Raw genomic sequence first — 21,144 nt, 5'->3', positions numbered from 1 at the left:
CACCAACCAAGCCCCAGACCCCCAGACCCTGGGTCCAGCTCACTATGGTATCTCGACTGTTGGTGGCAGTGCCAGTGCACCGGCCGATGATCTTGTCAATGCATTTCTTGTGGATGGCAGCGTTGCATTCTTGAAGAGGCACAGGCCCAGGAGGAGGGGAAGCACCAGAAGGGGCAGAGTCTGAGCTGGCACTGCTGGCCCAGTCTAGCCCTCCACACAAAGCCAGCCTTTTCACTGGCCACCCACATCCTTACCCTACACAGCCCTCAGCCCAGAGCTCTAGGCTCCTCCTACCAGCCCTTCCAGGAGGGGCCTAGAAAGCATGAGGCCAGAGATGGCCAATCTAAAGGGTTGTGGAAATTAGAGAAGGCTTGCTCCTGGACTCCAGGTGGGAAGAAGTAAAAGTGCATGCCAAGCAGGGGCAGGACAGGCCCTCTTTCCCATTTCTGTGTTTCAGGTCAGCAAATAGGTGCTAAGCTATTCTCTCATACATGCACATGACACACCCAATACAAAGACACCTGTGCATACTTTCAAAGCATGCATGATCATGACAATAGAGTTCTTACACTGAATGCTGACCACCTGCAAAGCACTCAACACATAGCTTACATATTTTATTTCAATGGATCTTCACCCTTGAATCTATTATTCCTAGTTTCTGGACAAGGCACAGAGAGGTTAAGGAACTTGCCCAAGGCCCTAAAGTAAGTAGCAGAGTAGGCCATGCTCACACCTTCAGTCTGTAGAGACTCCCGCACACCTGTCATGGTGAAAGGCATGCTCACACCTGTGCACCACAAACACCTGCATCCACACTAAGCACACAAAGTCAGGGGTGGGTGTTAGTGAAGATCTCAGATCCTTCCTTGGAGGAAGAGCCCTCCTATGTAGCTGTGGCTAGTTTCTGTATCTATCTCTATAACAGTAGCTAACTTGACAACCTGCACAGAGCTGGGAAGGGACGCACAGAACTGGCTCTGGAGAGGTGCAGCAAGCCAACCCAGTATACATGCTCTCGTACACAGAGCCCTTGTCCCGACACACCACCCCAACCCAGAGATACAATAATGGCACACACAAGCACACACACACATACACAGAGCCCTTGTCCAGTCATACCATCCTGACGTGGAGACACAGCATTGGCACACACACATGCATACACATAGGTATGGAAAGACTTACGCCTGCATTTGTAGCCTTGCTTGTTGAGGCCCCTGGAAGGCAAAGCCCCAGTAGGGTAAATGAGGGGAGTTCCAGGTTTCCCCCCCGTTCTGGGCCACCCTCAACAGGTGCCACCAGCCCTCACCAGACAAACTCTTTGCACACAGAGCAGAAGGTGGGCTGCCCAAAGAAGGTGGCAATGAACTCATGGTTCTTGATGTAGTGGATTTTGGCCTGTTTGATGGCTCCACGTCGGTTCATCGTTGGGAACTTGGCTTCCTCCTCACTACGCATAGACTGTTTGCAATCTGGGAGCCATGGGGTGAAGTCAGCCCCAGGGTCCAGGAAGGGCAGCCCCCCTGAACTCCCTCCCAAGGTAGCAGTGATATATCCCCATGAGGGTTGGCTGCTTCCTTAGGCTTCAGTGAAAGCTGTCTCTGACCTGGCAGAGAAGCCTGCCCCTGCCCAGGTGGAGGTCTTACCCCCATCCTCTAGGAAGTACTGTACAGACATCAACACCTTGGCCTGAGGCTGTAAGTCCAGCTGTGGGTAGAAAGGGGGATGGCAAGTCAGTGAGGGCAGCCTGGGCCAGGTGAGACTCAGAACCAACCCCCATGGCTCTCCCCCAAGGCCAAGGGGCCTCCTAGACCTGGCCTAGACACCCAGGGTGGGCAGGGCCCCGCCCAAGCCCTGCCCTACCCTGTACCCAGGGTATTATTACATTTGGGGAAGTGAAAGGATCCAGCCCACACCCAGCCAGGCCACATGGCCCCAGAAGCAACAGAGAGGGAAACTCCCCACTCCCACCACCCCCACCTCCATGTGCCCATACATCACACAATGGACACATCATGTTTAATGAACCCATGATGTGCACTTTGGGACAGGCTCCTCACACAGACCAGACAATCTAGAGGGCAGGGCCCACGCCTCTTAAGTCATCACCTCCCACAGACTTAGCTCTAGTGATGTCTCCCTGGGAGAGAGCACATAGCCAGGATTCCTGTGCCCCTGCCTGACTAGCTAAGAGTGTGCGAGGCTCTGTGCCACTTCCTCCCATCTGTGCCCCTTCACTCCTCAATGGAAGGTGACCAGGGGCTCCAATGGTCACTGGACCTTTTTAGGGAGACATTTTGGCTGCAGGAGCCCACATATTCAGCTGGCACTGACAACCAGAGGCCACCATGGCACAGACGTGCAGAGTCCCTGTTTCAGCAGGTGAGTGGGCAGGCTGCCAGTTTTCCCCTTCTACCTCCTTGCTGCTAAAAATTATGATGTTGTTCCACGCCTGGCTACACCTGAAATAGCCTCAAAGATCCCCCAAAGAATAGGAACAACAGGTGCCTCTGAGAAGGAAGTCGCTGCGTTGGGGCAGGAGAACACCACTTTAGAGTGTACAGCCTGCCATTTCAAAAGTAGAGGGAAAGAAAGCAGTTACTGTAACCAAAATGGCTTTGTCACCTACTATATGTCAGGTTCTATAATAAGCCCCACACCCCCACTTTGTGGTGCTGGAGATTGAAACTGACTCCGTTTTTACACTTTTAAATATTGAGATAGGGTCGCACTAAGTTACCCAGGTTGTCCTTGAACTTACTCTAGAGCCTAGGCAAGCCTTGAATTTGTGATCCTTCTACCTCAGTCTCCCAAGCAGATGAGGTTACAGGCCTTGGCCACCATACCTAGCTTGCAATAAGCCCTGGACATTTGGTGTTCATTTGACTTGACAAGGGACCTTGAGGTAGAGACTTTTTCCTCCCTTTTAGGGAAGCAGTGACAGAGGCTCAGAGGGGCTGGGGACCTGGTAAAAGCAGGATCAGGATTCAGATCTAGGCCCCAGCAGCTACAGAGTTGTGCTGGTGACTGGTCCCTGTAGTAGTGCTCACTCACTGAGCTCCAACCCACAAGCCCACGTGCACATGCTCAACCACAACTCACAAGCCTCTCACCCAGAACTCAGCCTTGCCGTTGTTCTTCTTGCAGCGCTCGGCCAGAACTGACACACCCACAGTCACCTCAGACATTGGGTCCTCAGCAGCCCGCATCAGCACAATCTGGATGACACGGCCCTCATAGATGTGGGCATCGAATGTTGACTTCCACTCAGGATACATGGTGGGCTTCTTTTGCACCAGTGTCTTGCCTCTCTCTGCAATAGAGTGAGGCAGACGAGAGTCAGGCTAGGACTCCCCAATCCTTCCTTTCCCAGACCTCCTCAGCTCCATACAATCTATTCCTCTCCAGCTCTGAGGGTCTGCTATGACTCCACAGCATTCCACTGGACACCCAATAGCCAACAGTGCCTTTAGGATGCCTTGGTAGATCCAACCTCTAAGTTCCCTTTCCTGTGAGCCTTTTGCTCCAGCTCCACCTAATTCTGCTCTCTGTATTCACTCAGTAACACATGCTGAGAGCTGCCATGTGCCACCCATATACTGCAGGCAAGGAACATGGCCTGCCCTTCTGGTGTTCAAGTCCAAGGCAGAGATATAATCAATCCAACCCTCAGGTAACCACTAAGTCCCAGTTGTGACAGGATTAAAGAAGACAAAACTGGTGGTTCTAAACCACCTACAACCAAGTGGCCTAACCCTCTCTAAGCCTGGAAGAAGACTTCTTGGAAGAAGCAACCACTCCACTGGAATCTTACAGGTGAGCAGGTAGTAACCAGCAGGAAGCAGAATGTGAAGAAGCAGAGGGAGGCATGCCCCCTCCAAAAAGGCCCCCTGACCCTAGGCTAGGATAAGCCCTCCCCTGGACTTCCTCAGCATAGGACCCACCTCCCGTCATCTGTCTAGCTCCCCTGCATGAGTGAGGGCCAGGTCAGTCCTGAAACACTACAGTATTCTAGTGTTCAGCTCAGGGCCTGGCCCAGACAGTCATGTGGAAATTGTGGGGAAACCCAAGATGTGAGAGGCTCAATTTAACAAGTGTCAAGCCCTGTAGGGATCTGCTGGGTGGCCTCTGCTTTCCTGCGTCCTCAGCTGGGCAGCTCACGGAGACAAGAAAGAGAAGGATCTAAGGAAGAAGGAAAGCCCCACTCTCCATGCCAAGTCCAATGTCCCTCCAGGGACTAGCCTTCAGGCCTACCTGTGCTGAGCGCCTCCTTCATCTTCACGGCACAAAAGGGCTGGCTTCCCTCATCCTCCGCTTGCAGGGAGCCCAGTTCATACGAAGTGAAGGAGATGCGTAGGAATGGTGCCATGGTGAGGCCTGCAACAAGACTGTGTACATGGAAGGGTGAACCAGGCAGCAGGGCAGAGGCAGTGGAGGCAGCTGCCAGGGATAGTCTGGTACCCACTCCCCACTGGGTTCATACCACTGACACTGACCCACATAGTGCACCAAATGCACTAGTCCCAGGCCTCATTGGGAAAAGCTGCTAAATCTTGTGTATGTCTAGACTTGGGGTATCCTTTGTAAGACCACAATATGTGAAATCCAGACCAACTGGACAACAGCTACTGGGATGGCTGCCTCTTTGTCTACCACAGGCCAAGGCACTGTCTTCATTCCCGAACTGGACCCTGGAAGCATTTGAATCTGTGATTCCTAAGACATTCATTTGGGGTGTCACCCAATGCCCTCCTCATGGCCAATTGCTGGACACCTATGCATTCCAGGGAACTAGCATGTGCTAGGCTCTCCATTCGGTACCAGCAGCTTCCCTCCTCTCCCACTGGGTTCATGTAGCCCCTCTTGGTCCTCTGTTGATTTTGCTCATAACCACCAGGTAAACAAATGTGGCCAAAATTAGTCCTGTTTCATCAACCAAAGATCCCCACTCTTCAGATGGGAAAAGTGAGACTCAGGCTGAGCCAGGAGTGAAAGCTGGAGGTCCACCAACTGCCATTGATGAACTTTATTCATCTTCCGAATTTAAGCCCCTCAGGATCATATACCTCCTGCCTGCCTCAGTTTCCTGCCCTTTCAAACTGAAAATGAGGGTATTAACCAGGACTCTCCCCGGGCTGGTGGGCAGGTGGAAAGAACATAGTGGGAGATGTGGAAGGGGGTGGAGTTTCATATTTTCCTTTAAATATAAAACTGTATTTTAGTGTTGACTGTAATGTGCAAAGCACATTCACACAACTTGGCTTCCATAATGCCCAAACAGTCAAGAGTCACAACAGGAGATGACTGAGGTCATTTGTGGAGGACACACATGTGTTCATTCATATTCCAACATGCATGCTGGCTTCCAGCCCAGCCCTACACATAGGTGCTCAGTGACCACAGCAGGATAAATGCTCACTTGTACTCCTGAGTACATCCAGTACCTGCTGTACCTTGAGCTTAACCTAGAGCACCCTTACACTTGCACACACACACACACACACACACACACAAAGCTGCCTGACCCAAAGCAGCTCTCTTCAGTTCTAAAACAGCAGCCAAGTCTGCCCAGAGTTTCAGCCCAGATGAGCTCACAGGAAACACTGACCTCAGCCTGTAGCCCATCCCAGCCAGCCTGGCCTGCACTCTGAGGCCCACTGCCAGCGCAGAGACGGGACCAGTGAGGCAGATCCCAACGTCACCTGCCTAGGTCTGGGTCCCATTCAGTAAAAGTGAGAGCAGGTGTGCAAGCTCCACCTGCACTCATATCCCCAGGTCTCTAGCCTGAAACCAGCAGGCAAACAACTCCTGGGTGCTGAACCAGTAATGATCACTCAGAGTGCAGTGAGGGAGAGACAGTGGCAGGCTACAGTGGATTCTACCCACTGGTCTGGAGCACATATGAGCCTGTGTGGTGGTGGACTTGAGGGTACATGTGGTCATGATGGGTCTGCAAGAGTATGACTTAGGCCGTCACGGAAGTGTGTGCACCTTAAGGCCATGTGGGTATGACATGGTAGAAGGTCAGTAAATGGTGGAGTGAAAATCAGTCTACACAGGTCTAGCCTTGGGAATGTGAAGGAGTCTTGGGTGGGTATCACAAACCCCTGAGCAAAAAGGGCACCTTGTACTTTGGATCCTGGAGCCCAAGGCATCAGCCCCCCCCCGCCCCCCCCAGTGAATGCTCCCAGTGTCCGAAATAGTAAGCAAGGCCCCTCACAGCACACACTTGTTCTGGATCTGTGCTCACAGGGTCAGATCACAGCAGGCACAGCTCAGCCTCCTGCCTCTCAAGAAGATAACCATAACCCAGAGACCAGTGGGGGGAGCAAACAGCTTTCTAAGTGCCTCCAGGGACAAGGGTTGAATGGGCAGAGAAAAAGCAGGAGCTGGGCTCCTAGGGGATAAGAGATCAGAGCCATCCACTTGGTCAAATGATGGACAGGCTGGCTGGATATAAGGCCCTGACACCAATGCTGTCTTGGCTATGGGGTGTTGCAGGCTATCTGGGCTAAGTCTCTGCAACCCTGTGTTCCAGATGAGGGCTTGCTCCTAGGCTTTGGGTTGTCATGTTGATGAGAAGCCTACTAGGACAAGGGCCAACACCAACCTGACAGGACTAGGGAGTGTCCTATTATCAATACTACCTCCACTACCTGCAGCAACCACTTATCATACACTCCACTTTCTGGTCCACTGTTATCTTACTGTGTCTCTTCTAGGTGCACACCAGTCAGGGAAGAGTTGGATTACTGTCCCCACCTCTGAGACAGGGGAACCATGCCTGCAAGACCATGTGACAACTCATCCTGGGCTACTGGGCACTTCACACATCTACTGCCAGCTCCTCCCAGCAGCTGGGGTCTGGCCTTGCCCTCAGGTCCTTCGTTTTGCTTGCTCAGAAGCTGTTCCTGGCCTTATGGAGCTATGTGGAGGATATGTGTCAGAGAAGCCTCAGAAGGATGAGGCAAGGCCTGGGACTAGCTTCTTTGCCCTGACCCACAGGTTGCCCTTGAGGCCTGTCCTTCAGCTCACACTCAGAGCAACTCACAGTTACTAGCCACTGGAGGGAAAACCACAACCACAGCAGGTCTGGGCCCCAGCCCTAAACCTGCAACAAGGCCACAGTGCCACAAGAACGGGGGAGCCGTGGTCTTTGTGGGTTGCCATGGGGCTACCCAGCAGTCATTCAGGGCTCAAATCACCTTACCCCCAGTTTCCTGGACAAAAGCAAGGCCTTGCTGGGCTCCTACCCACCTGGCTCTCATTTGGACTACTCAGACCCCAGAAGGGAGACTATACCATGAGCTAGCAGATGCTTCCATAGCTGTGTGACTCTGAGAGAGGTCCTGGGCCTCTCTAGTCTACAGTGCCTATCTGCGCAACGGAGTGTTTGCCCTACTACCTTCTGTGTCTGAACAATGTGGGAAGGTTGGGGGTGAGGCAGAAACACAAAGGCAAGGTGTACCCACTATTTATAGTCTCCATGCAAATAGGCCACTGGTTCAGCCCCAGGTTTATCGCCACTCTGTAGGCCCCAGCACGGCAGGGGCTAGCCTCATAGCATGCCACAAGGAGCCAGGTAGGCCTTTCCCCACTGTCAGGAGCTCTGAGTCTCCATGCTCCTGCTCCTCCAATCTGTCTATAGGCAGAGAGCACTGGACATAGAGTCAAACAGCCTAGCTGTCAATCTCAGCTCACCCACTCCCTAGAGACTGTCCTTTTCTAAGATGATAATGTGTTAAATTAGCCTTGTAATTACATTAGCTCACTTTGTTCTAATGTAGCTCTAGGAGGTAAGTATATTCTGTATGAAGAAATCAAGGCTCAAAGAGGTTAGTGACTTGCTCAAGGTCACATAGTCAGTAAGAAAGTGATAGGAAGGTTTAAATTCAGGCCTGATGAATGTTGCAGCTCATGCCTACATCAAAGAAAGATGAAGGGAGGGTCTAGCTCCTTAAAAACATTCCTGGGGAACAGACCCCTGGGGAGCAGTGGATGCCCAATGCCACCTCCTGCAGTCCTCTACCACCCACACTTGCCTACCCTTGGAGTGGCCATGATGCCTGCCCATGGAAGGAAGGTGACACCTGCTGCTAAGCAAGGCTAGATGTAGGTGGCAGCAAAGTAGGGCCTTCTTGGGGCTGCAGGCCTGCCTGGCATATAGGTTGGGGAGTGGGCAAATGAAGGAGAGAAGATCAAGGGACAGAATGGAGTGAGAGGTAGTATAACCAGCAGGTGGGAGTAAAGCTGGCCCTGAAGTTGTGACACATAGGAGGACAGGCATGGAGAGAGACCAGCCTGAGCTGGCAGGCAGGCAGGCAGGAAGTATCTGGTTGGGAGACTGACCTCTGTGATGGACTTTCCAGATAGAACCAAGTCAAGGAGGCCACAGGATTTTACAACCCAGGAAATGGGTTCAGCAGGAAGAGCAGGAGGAGAAGGGAGGAGAGTTCCACCAGAGCCCGTGGTCTCGGGTCTCAGCCAGATCCTAGGGCAGGGATACTTTCCATAGGATTGACAGCTCATGCCCCTGCCAGGGCTTCTCCTCCCACCACTCCCTCACCCCATGGGACCAACTACTATCCATGTATTCTCCTTAGACTCCTCAGTACTCTGCTCCTCCTTACCCCTCTCCCCACCCCAGCAATCCTCCCAGCTGGGACTCTTCCCACAGCATGGAACTTTCTGGGCTCTTCCTGCCCTTGGAAGAAACCAGAGACATTAGTTTGGCATTTAAGACCCCCAACATCCTGGTCCTATCCTGCCCTCTATCTCAAGCCCTTCTGGCTGTTTGGTGCCTCACTTACCAGCCGCCATAAACCTCTACCTGCTGTCCCCCTCAGACAGAATGGCCTTCTCAGATAGCCTTCCAGATAGTTCCAAAAGCCAGCCCTGGGGATCTTTCCCCACTCCCCAGGAAGGCACCAGCTTCCTTGCTGGTAACTGTCACCACTTGGGGGTATATAAGGACTTCTGTTTGTTGGCGCGGGGGGGGGGTGTCCCTTTGCCTCTAGGGACCTCAGCCTTCTCAGTTCTGGCTGGCTACAAGATGGCTAATCAATAATTCCACTGCTATGGGCAGAGGGTAGGGTTCAGTCCTTGCCTGGCATATACAAAACCCTGGGTTTCATCCTCAGCACGACAAAATTCAAACATGAAGAACTCAATTAGTTGCAGGGCATGGTGGTCCCTGGTCTGCAATCCCAGCACTCAAGAAATAAAAATGGGATTGGAAATTCCAGGCTAGCCTAGGCTACAGAGGGATCCTGTCTCAAAAACAACAAAAAAAGAATCGCAAACTCAGCCCATGAACATGGGAAGTGGACCCCAGGTGGCAGTCATACCTTTTCACAGGGGGTTGGGCTAGCCTAAGAATCCAGTGAAAGCTGGGGTTGTCTTCCAAGAAAATACACATATGGTGACATGATTCTACACAAAACAGGTTGGGGGCTAGGGGCTCCAAAGGTCATCTCAGTCCCAGGTCACCCCCAGTCCATCTCAGTCTTGGCCAGTTGGTGCCACAGACACAACAGGCTGGTAGGAGACAGGTAAGTACATGATTACCAAGGAGGAAGAACAGGCCTTGCTCAAGCAGCGAGAGTGGTGGGTGAGAGGGCTGGGGTGAAATGGGGCTACAGAGGCCTGCCCGCTAGGGTAGCTGGAGGGTCTTCAGTCTGCAGGGTGTCATAGTCCACCCTGTCTGAGGGTCTAACAGAGTCTGAGGGCCAGGACTAGGGACTCTAGCTTTCAACTGGTTCACACACCCTGTGTCGACACACATGGGCAGGAACTCCTCAAAGGCATACCCCACATCAGACACAGAACTGGGGTCATCTAGCTGGCCCCCTGATCACGGAGCCTGGGGCTCAGCCAGAGGGAAGGTTCCAGGTACCTATTGAGGGAGAAACAAGGGCCTCTTTATGGCCTAAGCCAGAAGCCAGCTCCTGAAAGCACAAGGGGTTCTCTGTGAGGAACCAGGGTTGTGGGCATCTGTGCCTCTCCAAGAACTACACACATGTGCACACACAGGCACACCTACTAACCCAAACACAGTTAGGCATAGGGAGCCTCCCTCAAAGGTAGACACACAGAGGTGCACACACAGCCCTAGGATGACATGGTGACATACACAGGAATACCTCTCACTCACCCATAGCAGCTTTCACATATTAACCCAGAGTGAGGCCCACACAGACCACACCCAGTCATACAGGATACACACACGCACATGCACACACACGAGGTGTGCAATAAGTCATACTATACAGATGGTCAAAAGACATACTCCAGGCCAAGAGATGAACACTTGAGTCTGGAAGGACCTTGCATACCTGATTAGGTTCTGGCATCAAATACACATTTTCCTGCCACAGTACCCTTGGGCACAATGGTTGGGGAGACGAGGAGGGGATGGGAACAATAGCAAGGAACCAGGCCAGAATATGTTTCCATCCTTAGGAGGTTCAGAGCAAAGTCTAAAGTATAGAAGAGAAGGGACAAGCTGGTCAGTCACATCCTGAGGCAGGCCTCAGCCTGCCCACTGCCTGCAGGGCCCTGAGGGGAAGCAGGCTTAAGCTGAGGCTGGGGCTCACAGGTTATCACCACAGCCCTTCCTTTCGCATGAGGGGAGGACTATAAGATCTGTGGTGGGAGCAGCCCACACGACTGCCACAAGTTCCAGGTTCACACTACAGAAGATGACCGAAGACTACAGAAGACATTGAGCAATTCAATCAAAGCCACAAAGCCAGTGGGGGCCAGGAGCAGGACACGGTCTCCAATTCAACTCTCAGACCTTCCCATCTGGCTTTCAGAGGGTGAGGGAGTATGTTTGCAGGTGTGTGGGGGGGAGGGGAGGAATGACTGCTCTGTCAGACCCCAGATGGTGGTCCCAAGCCCACCTTCTTAGTCTCTGTCGCTCTCTCTCTCTCTCTCTCTCTCTCTCTCTCTCTCTCTCTCTCTCTCTCTCTCTCTCTCTCCCTTTTGCGCGCGTGTTTTCTTCAAACTCTCTCTCTCTCTCTCTCTCTCTCTCTCTCTCTCTCTCTCTCTCGCTGTGTGGCATGTGTGTGTTACCACAGTAAACTGTTTTGAGTCTGGGAGAAGGCAAGATGGCCACTTTGGCCTTTTGCTGCCTGTCTATAACCTACAAGATGGGTAGTGCCCAAAGGAAAGACCTTAAGGACTTGGAGAAAGCTGGGAGAGGCAGGATCATCCATAAGGTGTGAAGTTCCTATCACAAGCAGTCCACAGAGGAGCTGGTGAGCTCAGGCCTGAATGAGCCAGATAGGACTAGTTCAGAATATGGCCAAGCCTCTATGGCATCCCAGTATGTAATATGGGACTGATTTTGCCCATATGCCATGTTGAACACAGGACCTAGCATGGGGATATACAGAAGCTGTCACCCCTGACATCCTCATGGCTCTCACCCCCACCTACCTCATTGCCCATCTCCAGGTGTCCTTGTTCCCATGAGATTAACCCAGCTGTGGGGTGTCCTAGGCTGCCTGCTGCTCTGGGATCTCAGCTAAACCAATACAGCCTGAATCCATGGGCAGAGCCCAGGCCATCAGCAGCCTCCTCGGGGGTTTCACAGCCTCCTTATCTTGATAATCTAGACCCCTAAGCTTTCTAGGGCTCTAACACTGGAAGACCACAGAGATTCTCCTACTATGCTCCCCCATCAGCCCCACAGTATACATACACCACAGTCATCTGATACAACCTTAGCCTAATGACTTGCCTGTTTACCCAACACAGCCATAGACTGATCTAAAGCTTCCGAGGCTGTTGTGAAAACAGCAGCTCAGCTACCACAAGCCTGCCCTCCTGATGCCTGGGCAGGACCTTTGAGGGTCAGCTGTCCCAGCCTATGTCTGGGGTCTTTCAAGCTTGCACAAAGAAAACCTACTAGACTCTTTCCTCCCCAACCCAGGCTTTAGACTCTCGGGTCTCACTTTAGAACCAGAACTCTGCACTGTGGGCTCATAAACCCAGATGCCTCTCTGACCTTACCATGTAAATGAGTCAAGAAATGTCCACATCTGTCCACAGCAGCACCCTCTTTCCATGTGTCCTCATCTGTGAGTGCTCACAGAGTCATCAGGCCAGACACCTGGGGCCTGTTTTCTGCTTGCATGCCTTTGGCACACAGCCCACTCCTGAGTCTGATTCTGTAGCAGCCTTGAGGTCTCCTACCTCTACCTCCTACCCCAACTGGTCCCTACTGCTGGGCCCAGGCTGGACACCTGCCTGTCTACTGCTCACCCTGCCCTACTCTAGTTCCCACAGTCATAAGGCTTTTAAGACTTTAAAGACAGTAAAGCAGGCCCTGTCACCCTGACTCAGCCCCTAGCATTTCCCAATGTAGTGGGATAAGCCCTTCAAACTGTGGCCCTGACCTCCCTGATCCTAATCTGGATAGCTACCACAAGGACCCTTTTCACTTCCCTGACCGCCAAACTCCTCCCCAACAGCCTATGTTTGCTGCTCTGTCTTCCTGTCCCCTACCTACCCCTACCCTTCACAGTGGCTCCTTACTGTCATTCATACAGCTATCCTTGCTCTGCCCATTTCACAGATGAGGCAATAGAGGGTAAGAGCAGTCTAGTCTCCTGCTGGACTGAACCAGGATCTATCTGATGTTTGCAGAGGTCCTGCCCCTGAAGGGTGTAGTCCCTCACACTCAGCCCAGGCAGGTTTCCATTGATCTCTAGCCTTCCAACCTCCTGGGCCTGTATGCTATACCACCATCACTATCATTCTCAGACACCAGCTTCTTGGTCCCAAACAGGGTCAAAGCTAAGCCCAGTCCTCACTGAGCTACACAGGCCACTACTACCACCAGCTGCCATGCATCAAGGATGCAGCATGGATGTGTACATTTACCACATTCTGGTCCCATCAGTCCCAGATGCCTGCCCCCTTTCCCAATCTAAAAGCTGATTCCAGGGGTCCTAAGGGTAGACAGCCTGGCAAAAGGGCTCACCACCCACCCCCTTATTCCAAGCCCAAAGCAGGCAGCACGCAGCTGTGGGCCACATTGCCTTCTCTGTATTCATTTGTTGTGAGATCTATTTCTCTCACTTTGAAAGGGAGTTGGGGAGAGGGAGGCAAGAGAAGGAGCAGGCTGGGCTGCTGGCTGGGTTCAGCTGTTCTACCCTAGAGCACTTTCCCCAGAGGACATGGGACTCATTGAATCAGCAGAGGCCTCCCCAAGCCCTGACATTGCTGGTGGAAGCAGAATTGGCAGAATGGAGAGACCTGACTTCCCAGCTGGGTTTCACAGCTGAGTGACACTGTGACACCAGGCCAGTCCCCAGCTCATCAGACAATAATAATGGCACATTGTCAGTACCACTTGCTGGTTTTGAATAGCTATATGCGCCAGGCACTAAGTGTTTTATATGCCTGTATTTCCTGCTACTTTGCATGCATATCTGTGGTTTCCCAAATAAACTCAAAGTAGGTATTACCATGATTTTGTCAGAGGGAAACCGAGGTACTGAGAATAAAAGCTACTTGCCCAGATTTATTCAGACAGCTACTTGATGCTACCTAATTTTTGAGATAGGAGAGACATTGCCACCCACAAGGGGCTGTGGCAATCAGAGGCAATGCTCCTGCTCCTTGGCTTACAGGCTCAGAGCAAGGGAAGAGCTGGGGTTGTCGGGCTGCCAGAAACTTTATGGTCTGAGCCCCCAGTCCTTCCACCAGGGCCCCAGACAAGCCTGGGCAGCCTTGGTATGAAAAGCCTGGTCAGTCGGGCCTAGCCCATAGGCCAGACGCTGCCCCCCTCACAGGCAGAGTTGGGGCGGGGCAAGCCACAAGCAGAGCTGGTCAGTCCCACTCTGAAACCACTTCCTGGGCAGCCCAGAGGAAGTGAGCCTCTGGAAACATCTTGGAACTTCTCCCCTGGGCCCAGACCTTGGAGAGTGGACCCCAGGAGAAAAAATGTCCTGCTAGCCAGGCCCCAGGGTTCAGCAACTCTACTCTCTCCAGGCATGGATACTGTAGGGACAGAATAGGACCCCTCACTGACCCCTGAGCACCTTGGCCCCATAAGCAAACAGCCCACTCACTTCCTCCTGTGTGGCAACAGCCACAAACAGACTGTAGCAGCTGACAGGGCCCCTCCTCCACACTCATGACCCTATCTCCAATGCCAAACCCTGGTCAGCCTGAGGGACCTGAGCCAGGCCAGTAGAGCCCCTGCCCCCCTACTGTAACCCAACTTCCTCAAGCTCTGGTGACTGACCATAGCTGCACTTAGAACCCCACTGTTAAGTGATAAGACTCAGTCTGCCCAGCTGGGCTATAATTTTAACCCAGCACAGGCACAATACATTGTATGTGGACAGTCATGAAAGGAGTCTTGTGTGAGTACCTGAGTATATCTTTTGGGGGGGGTGCACGTGAACAACTGTTTGTGTGCCCACACATGCAGTACATGTGCAGGCAGTATGCACCTGAGCCATGCATGTCCAGTGCAGCTTGACTTTATCTACTTGTACGAGCAAGTGCATGTCTCTGCTAGCCAGACATGATGTTTGAAAGTTTGCAGTGGGCAGGCTTGGGCTCCAAGGTTAATGAGAATGAGGCTAAGTGATGGGAAGAGCTGGCTTCCCTGACCTCAGGCAGCTGAGGGCCCCAAGCCAAAGGTCTATCACCTCCTCCCCACCAGGTTTGAGGTAGGATGGATAAGCAGAAGACCCTGTGAAGATCCTGACCTTGTCTTGCCCCTACTCTAGTAGAGCCCAGACTTCCTCCTTCCCCACACTAAGGAAGCCTCAGATGTCCCCACATCTACACCAGGAGGGTGGGAGTGGGGGTTGATCAAGGGAGGCTACTTAAGGGAGGCCATCCTTGCCATCCCATCTTGTTACTCTTCAGATTCCAATACACCCCCACACACATACATGCATGTGTGCATACATACATGCAGAACTCTTCTCACTGGGGGTCCACTAAACACTCAGTCACTCAGTTTCCTTTCTTCCTCTCGACCTCCTTCCCCTCTTTTTTTTTTTGGTTTGTTTGCTTTGGTGCTGAGGACCCAGGGCTCACACATGCTAAGCACACTACCACAGAGCTACCGTCCCAGATTCACAGAACTGTTCTTACTGTAACAGGGGCTGAAGGAGGCAAGGGTGGTCCCCACAGGGAAGATTAACTTCATGAGGGGCCTCAGAGCCTTCAGCCTTCCTTGGCATTCCTTAGAGACACTGCCCTACCTGTCCAGCCCAGCCTAGTCCAGCCCTGAATCAGAAGGCTGAGGATACAAAGAGGGAAACCGCTCAGTCCTGCTGGGAGATTCCATTCTATTCCCAGTCCAGCATCCAACCTACCATGGGGCACAGGTGAACCTGTTTCCTTGTGACAATGAGGGCAGTTTGAGGCAGATCCAGGCACCACAGAGAAGTTGACACATCCACCCCAACCCTTGGCTCACAAGCCATTTTCCCTCTAACCGACCAAAAATAGTATTACCACTGCTGGGCCCCAGTCCTCTGAACCCCAATGGAAAATGCCATGGCCAGGTATCAGGCAGGAAGCCCTGTATATGCAGGGCAGTAGACACTTAGCCTCTCACTGAAATCACGGTTTCTGCACATAACCCAGTCAGTTCCATAGTGGAAGTGGAGGAGTCTTGAAGAGGAAGCCACCCTGGCATACTGTTCATCTGCCTGGGATGACCATCCTACCTGGGCCTCCCAGCTCCTGCTTCTCCTCAGTCCTGGTTCTTGCTGCTGCTGCTACTCACCAACCACCAGAACTAAGTAGGTCCAACACCCTTGCCTGGACCAATTCCCAGCAGACCTGCAGGAACAGGAGAAAACAGCTGAGTGGGGAAACAGCCAAACAGGCTCCCCCACCAGCCAGCCTCAGCAAAGCCAGCACAGGCTGGCTCAAGTATGCTGAGCTAAGGAACTCAGGCCTTTCTCTTCTGTAAATGGGGTGTTGGGCTCAAATTCTCTTGAGCATCAAGCTATAGCTAATGTCCCTTCCATGTTAGGCTGTGGAACTGTGTCCTTGTTCTTAAGACATTTCCCAATCTGGTAAGGAGGACAGAACACAGAAAATAACAAACAAACAACAACACAAAACCCTGTTCCTGACCCTCCTGTCAGAAAGTGGCCCTAAAGGTTTCGGAATTGTAGGGTGCAGTAGGGTACCAACCACTTAATAGCCTCTGACAATTCCTCTGAGCCTTTTTCTTTATCCCAGACTGGCTTCAGACTCACTACGTGGGACAAATAAGCCTATTTTTTTTAAGTGGCGAAAATGCTGCTAAGGCTTTAAGACATCGTGTTAGTTCCTGTGCTAGACTCACATTGAAAGCAACAGATGAGCTGGGCATGGTGGTACATACCTATAAGCCCAGCTACTCAGGAGCCTAAGGCAGAACAGTAGAAAGTTCAAGGTTAGCCTAGGCAACTTAGTGAGACTCTGTCTCAAAATTTGGAAAAAAAAAAAGGAGAGAGGCTGGATGTGCATGCTGAGTGCTTGCCTACCACGGATAAGGCTCTGGGTTCAGTCCCAAACACCACAAAGTAAAGTAACTGATGAATAGTGATGCTTTTTTATTCTGCTTTATATGGTTTCAGTGCTTCTCACATTACTGTCGCACCATTACACACTGAAAAAACCAAAGCCTGGAGATATCCTGGAAAGGAGGAAAGGCAGCAAGGTCCTGGGGTCTCCTGGCATTTCCTCTGCAGATCCTCCTCCCCCAGCTAGAGACCCCCATCACTACTCCCTGGAGGCAGAAGTACCCTCAGGCTTTATCTTTTGTCAGTATTTCAAATTATTTCTAGTTTTAATTTAAACTCCAATTAGCTGTGCCAGATAAATGGTGTCAGTGCCCTGTAATCACATCCCTGAGTCACCCCTATCCTCCCCACACCTCGCCACCATGGCTATAGATACTGGGGACTGGTGGGGGCAGGGCTGAGACGGGCTGGGTCCTGGCATGCTATGAACAAGTCTTCGCCCCCACAAGCAGCCTGGTCAAGAGTATAGGAAGAGGTGACAGGCATACTGTTCTTGGGAGAAATAGGGTTGAGACCTACCTGGATTTTCATTTGTCTCAACTCCTGTAAAAATAGGACACACAGCTGGGGGTGGTCCCCAAATACAACTTCTCAGTGTGCGCCAAGGCTATGCTGAAGGATCTTTGACCTGTAAGTCCTCGAACTTTCTCCATTTCACAGACAAACTCAACTTGGGACTCTTGCCCTCAAAAGGCACAGCAAGTATTTGAGCGTACCGCTTTGTTGGTCCAGAACTCGAGGCCTTGGCCACAACACTACAAACCCCAAGACTTGCCTTAATTTTCTCCATCTCTCCAGGAACCAGGACTGGGCTATTGCAGCAGAGTGCACGCCAACAACCTCATGTTTTCCTACAACCTCACACACTGGGGCTTTCACCTTCCTTCCTAGTGCTGCTACCACATACCCTGTCACAACCCCCCTTGCTGACACCCATACCCAGTCACTCTCTGTTGCCCACAATCACAGTCACACACCTGCAGTTTCATACACTCAGACTGTGAGTCTCCTATCAGTCATATACTCCCACCGTAGCCCCATACTGCCAGTGTCCCCTTCAGCACAGTCCTGTCATACACCAGAGCTTTACAACATTCTACGGTGAGACAGTCACTGAGACACCTTAGTATCTCTCTCTCTCTCTCTCTCTCTCTCTCTCTCTCTCACACACACACACACACACACACACACACAGCATGCTACACAGCCACCACACCACACCCCCTGTCTATCCCACCATACCCCAGCCTAGTCCACAGCAGGAATGAAGAAACCCAAGGACCAGTCCCCTCCCTCTGTACCAGGTCAGCCTGGTCACAGTGGGTCAGCAGCAGAGGGAGAGGAACCAAATATGAGTACACACACATATACACATTTACACATGACACACGCATATACACACACAAGTACACATACATATACACACTAACATCCCATTGTGTGGGTTCCCACAATTATGGGATTTAATGTGCTGGAGCCAGTTGGTCACCATGATATGATGCACTCAGTGAACAACATAGGACTTTTGGGATCCAGAGAGATATACACATGAACAAGTGAAGACACACACATATCACAAAGCACAGGGAGGAGACTAGTGACAGCACACCAAACATGATGTGTAAAGTTGCAAGGGTACCAAGAACCTCAGGACACACAGATAGACATATACATACAGGCAAGCCACACACGTGAAGAGGAAACACTCACAGAAGTCCCACCGGGACAAGCAATACACAGGGAGGTAAGACACACAACATACCTGTATACAGGCACTACAGTACAGGAGATAAACTCTGAGGGGCCAGGGCAGGGACCAGAGAAAGGATTCTCCCCTACTCATTCTAACCCCTCCCCACCAGGTCTAAGTGAGGTGCTTAGTGAGGCTCTTCCCTCCCCCAGAGCGAGGGAGTTGGGGAAGTGGGAGCAGTTGCGATGGTGCCCAAGGCTTCCCTCTCCACCGCTAGTTAGCAGGGCGCCCCCATCTCTGCTGACCCCATTACTGGGCCCGCTGGGGGGGGGGCGTTTGCCCTCGGGGGACGCAGACTGACCCGCACCAGGCAGAGGCCACCGAGAGAGGGGCCCCAGAGGGGTTGGGCGGGCAGGGGGATGGAGCAGACTGGAGCCACGCCCAGCCCCAAAACAGAAGAGAGCCCAGGAAGACCGAAAGAAGAGATAGAGGGAGGAGGCGGCGCCGCGCGGGTACCCCGGCCTGGGACCCGGCGGCCCGGCCTCCGCCCCGCGGGGCACGGGACGAGGCTGGACTGGCAGGGGCCGGCGAGCGTGGGCCCCGGGCGCAGCTCCCGGAGGACGTGATGGAAGGGGGCCGGGTGGGGGTGGGGCGGCGGAGCACGCGGAGGGCGAGGGGCAGAAGTACCGGCCCGGGAGACCGAGGGGGTGGGGGCCGCGGAGGGGGCGGAGGGCCACAGAGCAGGCGGAGGGCCGCAGAGCACTTCCGACAGCCTCGGGCGAGGATGGGGACGCACGGGAGGGCAGAGGTGTGGGGACCGCGGGGCTGGGACCCCCTCCGTCCAAGACGGTCAGAACCACCCGAGTACCGGGATTCGCACGGCGGGACATTTTCGCGGCTCAGTCTCGGAAACGGGAACCGGGGGAGGGAGGCCGCTGCGCCCTCGAGGGCGCCTGGACCCCTCGCCCCGTCCGGCTCTCACTCACCTCCCAGCTCTGGGCCGAGGCGCTAGGGGTCCCGGCGGGTCGGGGTCTGGCTTGCGGCGCGGCTCCCGGCGCCAGAGGACCGGAGTCGGCACGGGGCTGATCAGGAACTTCCCGGCGTCCGGGGAGGGACCGCCCGGCTCACCACACGGCTGGCAGATGCGCCGGGGTCGCTCACGGAATCCCGCGGCCGCCGCCTCCTGTTCTGGCGCCGCTGCACACGGAAGTGCAAGGGGGCCGGGCGGCGCGACCTCACCCAGGTGCCGGCCCCGGTCCCGCCCCTGCTCAGGACCCGCCCCACTGGCGCCCGCCCCTTCGGAGCTCCGCCCCCGCGGAGAGCTGGGGGGACGCCCCGCGAGTGCGACTTCTCGGCGCAGGTCGTCACTCCAGTCCCCGGCTGGCTGCGCTCGCCGCCCCTCGCCTGCCAGCGACACGCGAACTACCCTTCCAAAGGACCCCATTTTACAGCGGAGGATGTGGAGGCCAAGGTGGGGGGCACGTCATCCACAATGGAGTCCGGGAGGCGCCAGCGGGGGTTCCCCGACTCCCCACGCCCACGTCTGGGACTCCCCACTAGCCAGCTGGACTGCCTTGCCTAGCGTCACTTGCTCTTCCGGGTGGCTGGAGCCGGGCCGCAGACGGGCTCCGTGCCCCCCACCAGGCCTGCCGGAGGCTCTAGCCAACCGGCACTGCTCCTCAAACAGTTCTGGGAACTGCCTCCAGGTCCATCTCCCCAGTCTTCCTCTCTCCAGCGCTTACCTTTGAACTCTTCTAGCCCCAGGCAGGCGCCTGACCTTCCTTTCCAGATGTGGAAGTTGAGCATCAGCCATAACTCATTCCTTCGTTTGTTCATTATGTTTTCCCTGGGCCCAAAGTCTGGGCATTAAATGAGAACCAAGGAGGGCATTTCCCTGCATTCAAAGCCCAGAAAACCAAACTGTTACTTTATACTTAAAGTGACACTTCCCTGGCTGGGGATGTAACAACTGAGTTGACAGAGTGCACAGGAAGCCCTGTGTTTCAGTCCCACCACAGCATAAACTACAGATGGTAGTTCATACCTATATTCCCAGCACTCAAGAGGTAGAAACAGGAAAATCAGGAGTTCGAGGCCAGCCTCCACTTTGTAGCAACTGTGAGGCCAGCCTGGGCAATGTGAGACCCTGTCTCAAAACAAAGACTCAAATTGGACATAGTGGTTCATGCCCTTAATCCCAGCAGGTGGATCTATATGAGATCAAGGTCAGCCTGGGCTACATAGGGAATTCCAGGTCAGCTGGGGCTACTGGGAGACCCTATCTTAAAAAACCAAAACTAAAAAATGAAAATAAAAGATGATACTTCCCAGGAGGCTAAAAGAGGCTAGGTTCCTGATGTTCCAGACCTCCTCCTCCTGGGGAACCACCTAGAAGGGATGAAAATCTATACAGCTCTTACCCTGCTGAAGCTCAAGGGAAATGCCCCCACCTCAAGGAGACAGACCTGTGAGACCTCCAGAGAGGAGGGGGGAGGGTCTGACAGAGCTGTAGATCTCCAGACCTTATTTTAAATGTGATCACATTTAAAATCACATTCTACAGAGAGAGAAAATACCCACAGTGACTCTTCCTGCTGTTGAAAGAGGGGGGCCTCTGGTCCCCTACACCCTGGAAGAAAGGAGGACCTAGTGTGAAAATTAGTGTGTATGTCCCCAGCCTTGATAACTGCCCCCACTCATGCCAATGGGTTTTTCCCACCAATCTGGGCCCCTCTGGCCACAATGGATTGCCTTTGGCGAGACAGGCACATTTCTTCTCACACCAGGCTTTTGAACATGCTGTTTTCTGAGTCATTCCCTACCTACCATTTCTCCGCCTGTTTTGTTTGTGTTTCTTCAAATGCCACTCCTCTTGGATGCCCAGTTGTAATTCAT

The 21,144-nt window shown here is 53.1% G+C and overlaps 1 protein-coding gene across 3 annotated transcripts in view; it reads right to left on the bottom strand.

The window, feature by feature from the left end:
- Prkcd (protein kinase C delta) overlaps positions 1-19,511 on the bottom strand; it is a 30,576-nt gene extending 11,065 nt beyond the window's left edge. The window contains exons 1-9 of one of the 3 annotated variants that reach the window (XM_029555397.1): positions 19,236-19,372; positions 15,711-15,825; positions 10,338-10,481; positions 4,258-4,391; positions 3,117-3,316; positions 1,650-1,710; positions 1,313-1,475; positions 1,189-1,220; positions 44-129 (exon numbers count right to left, since the gene is read on the bottom strand). In XM_029555397.1, coding sequence (XP_029411257.1) covers positions 44-129; positions 1,189-1,220; positions 1,313-1,475; positions 1,650-1,710; positions 3,117-3,316; positions 4,258-4,372 — 657 coding nt within the window. In that variant the 5' untranslated portion in view covers positions 4,373-4,391; positions 10,338-10,481; positions 15,711-15,825; positions 19,236-19,372. Of the gene's footprint in view, positions 1-43; positions 130-1,188; positions 1,221-1,312; positions 1,476-1,649; positions 1,711-3,116; positions 3,317-4,257; positions 4,392-10,337; positions 10,482-15,710; positions 15,826-19,235 lie in introns of all 3 variants that reach the window. The other 2 variants (XM_008851820.3, XM_008851819.3) reach the window with 2 other exon arrangements.
- Between the last annotated feature and the right edge of the window lie 1,633 nt (positions 19,512-21,144).

This window comes from Nannospalax galili, unplaced genomic scaffold, assembly GCF_000622305.1.
Source record: "Nannospalax galili isolate Female #2095 unplaced genomic scaffold, S.galili_v1.0 scaffold485, whole genome shotgun sequence".
Classification (NCBI taxonomy): domain Eukaryota; kingdom Metazoa; phylum Chordata; class Mammalia; order Rodentia; family Spalacidae; genus Nannospalax; species Nannospalax galili.
Note: the sequence above shows the minus strand (reverse complement) of the source record. Positions and strands in the feature narration are given on the sequence as shown.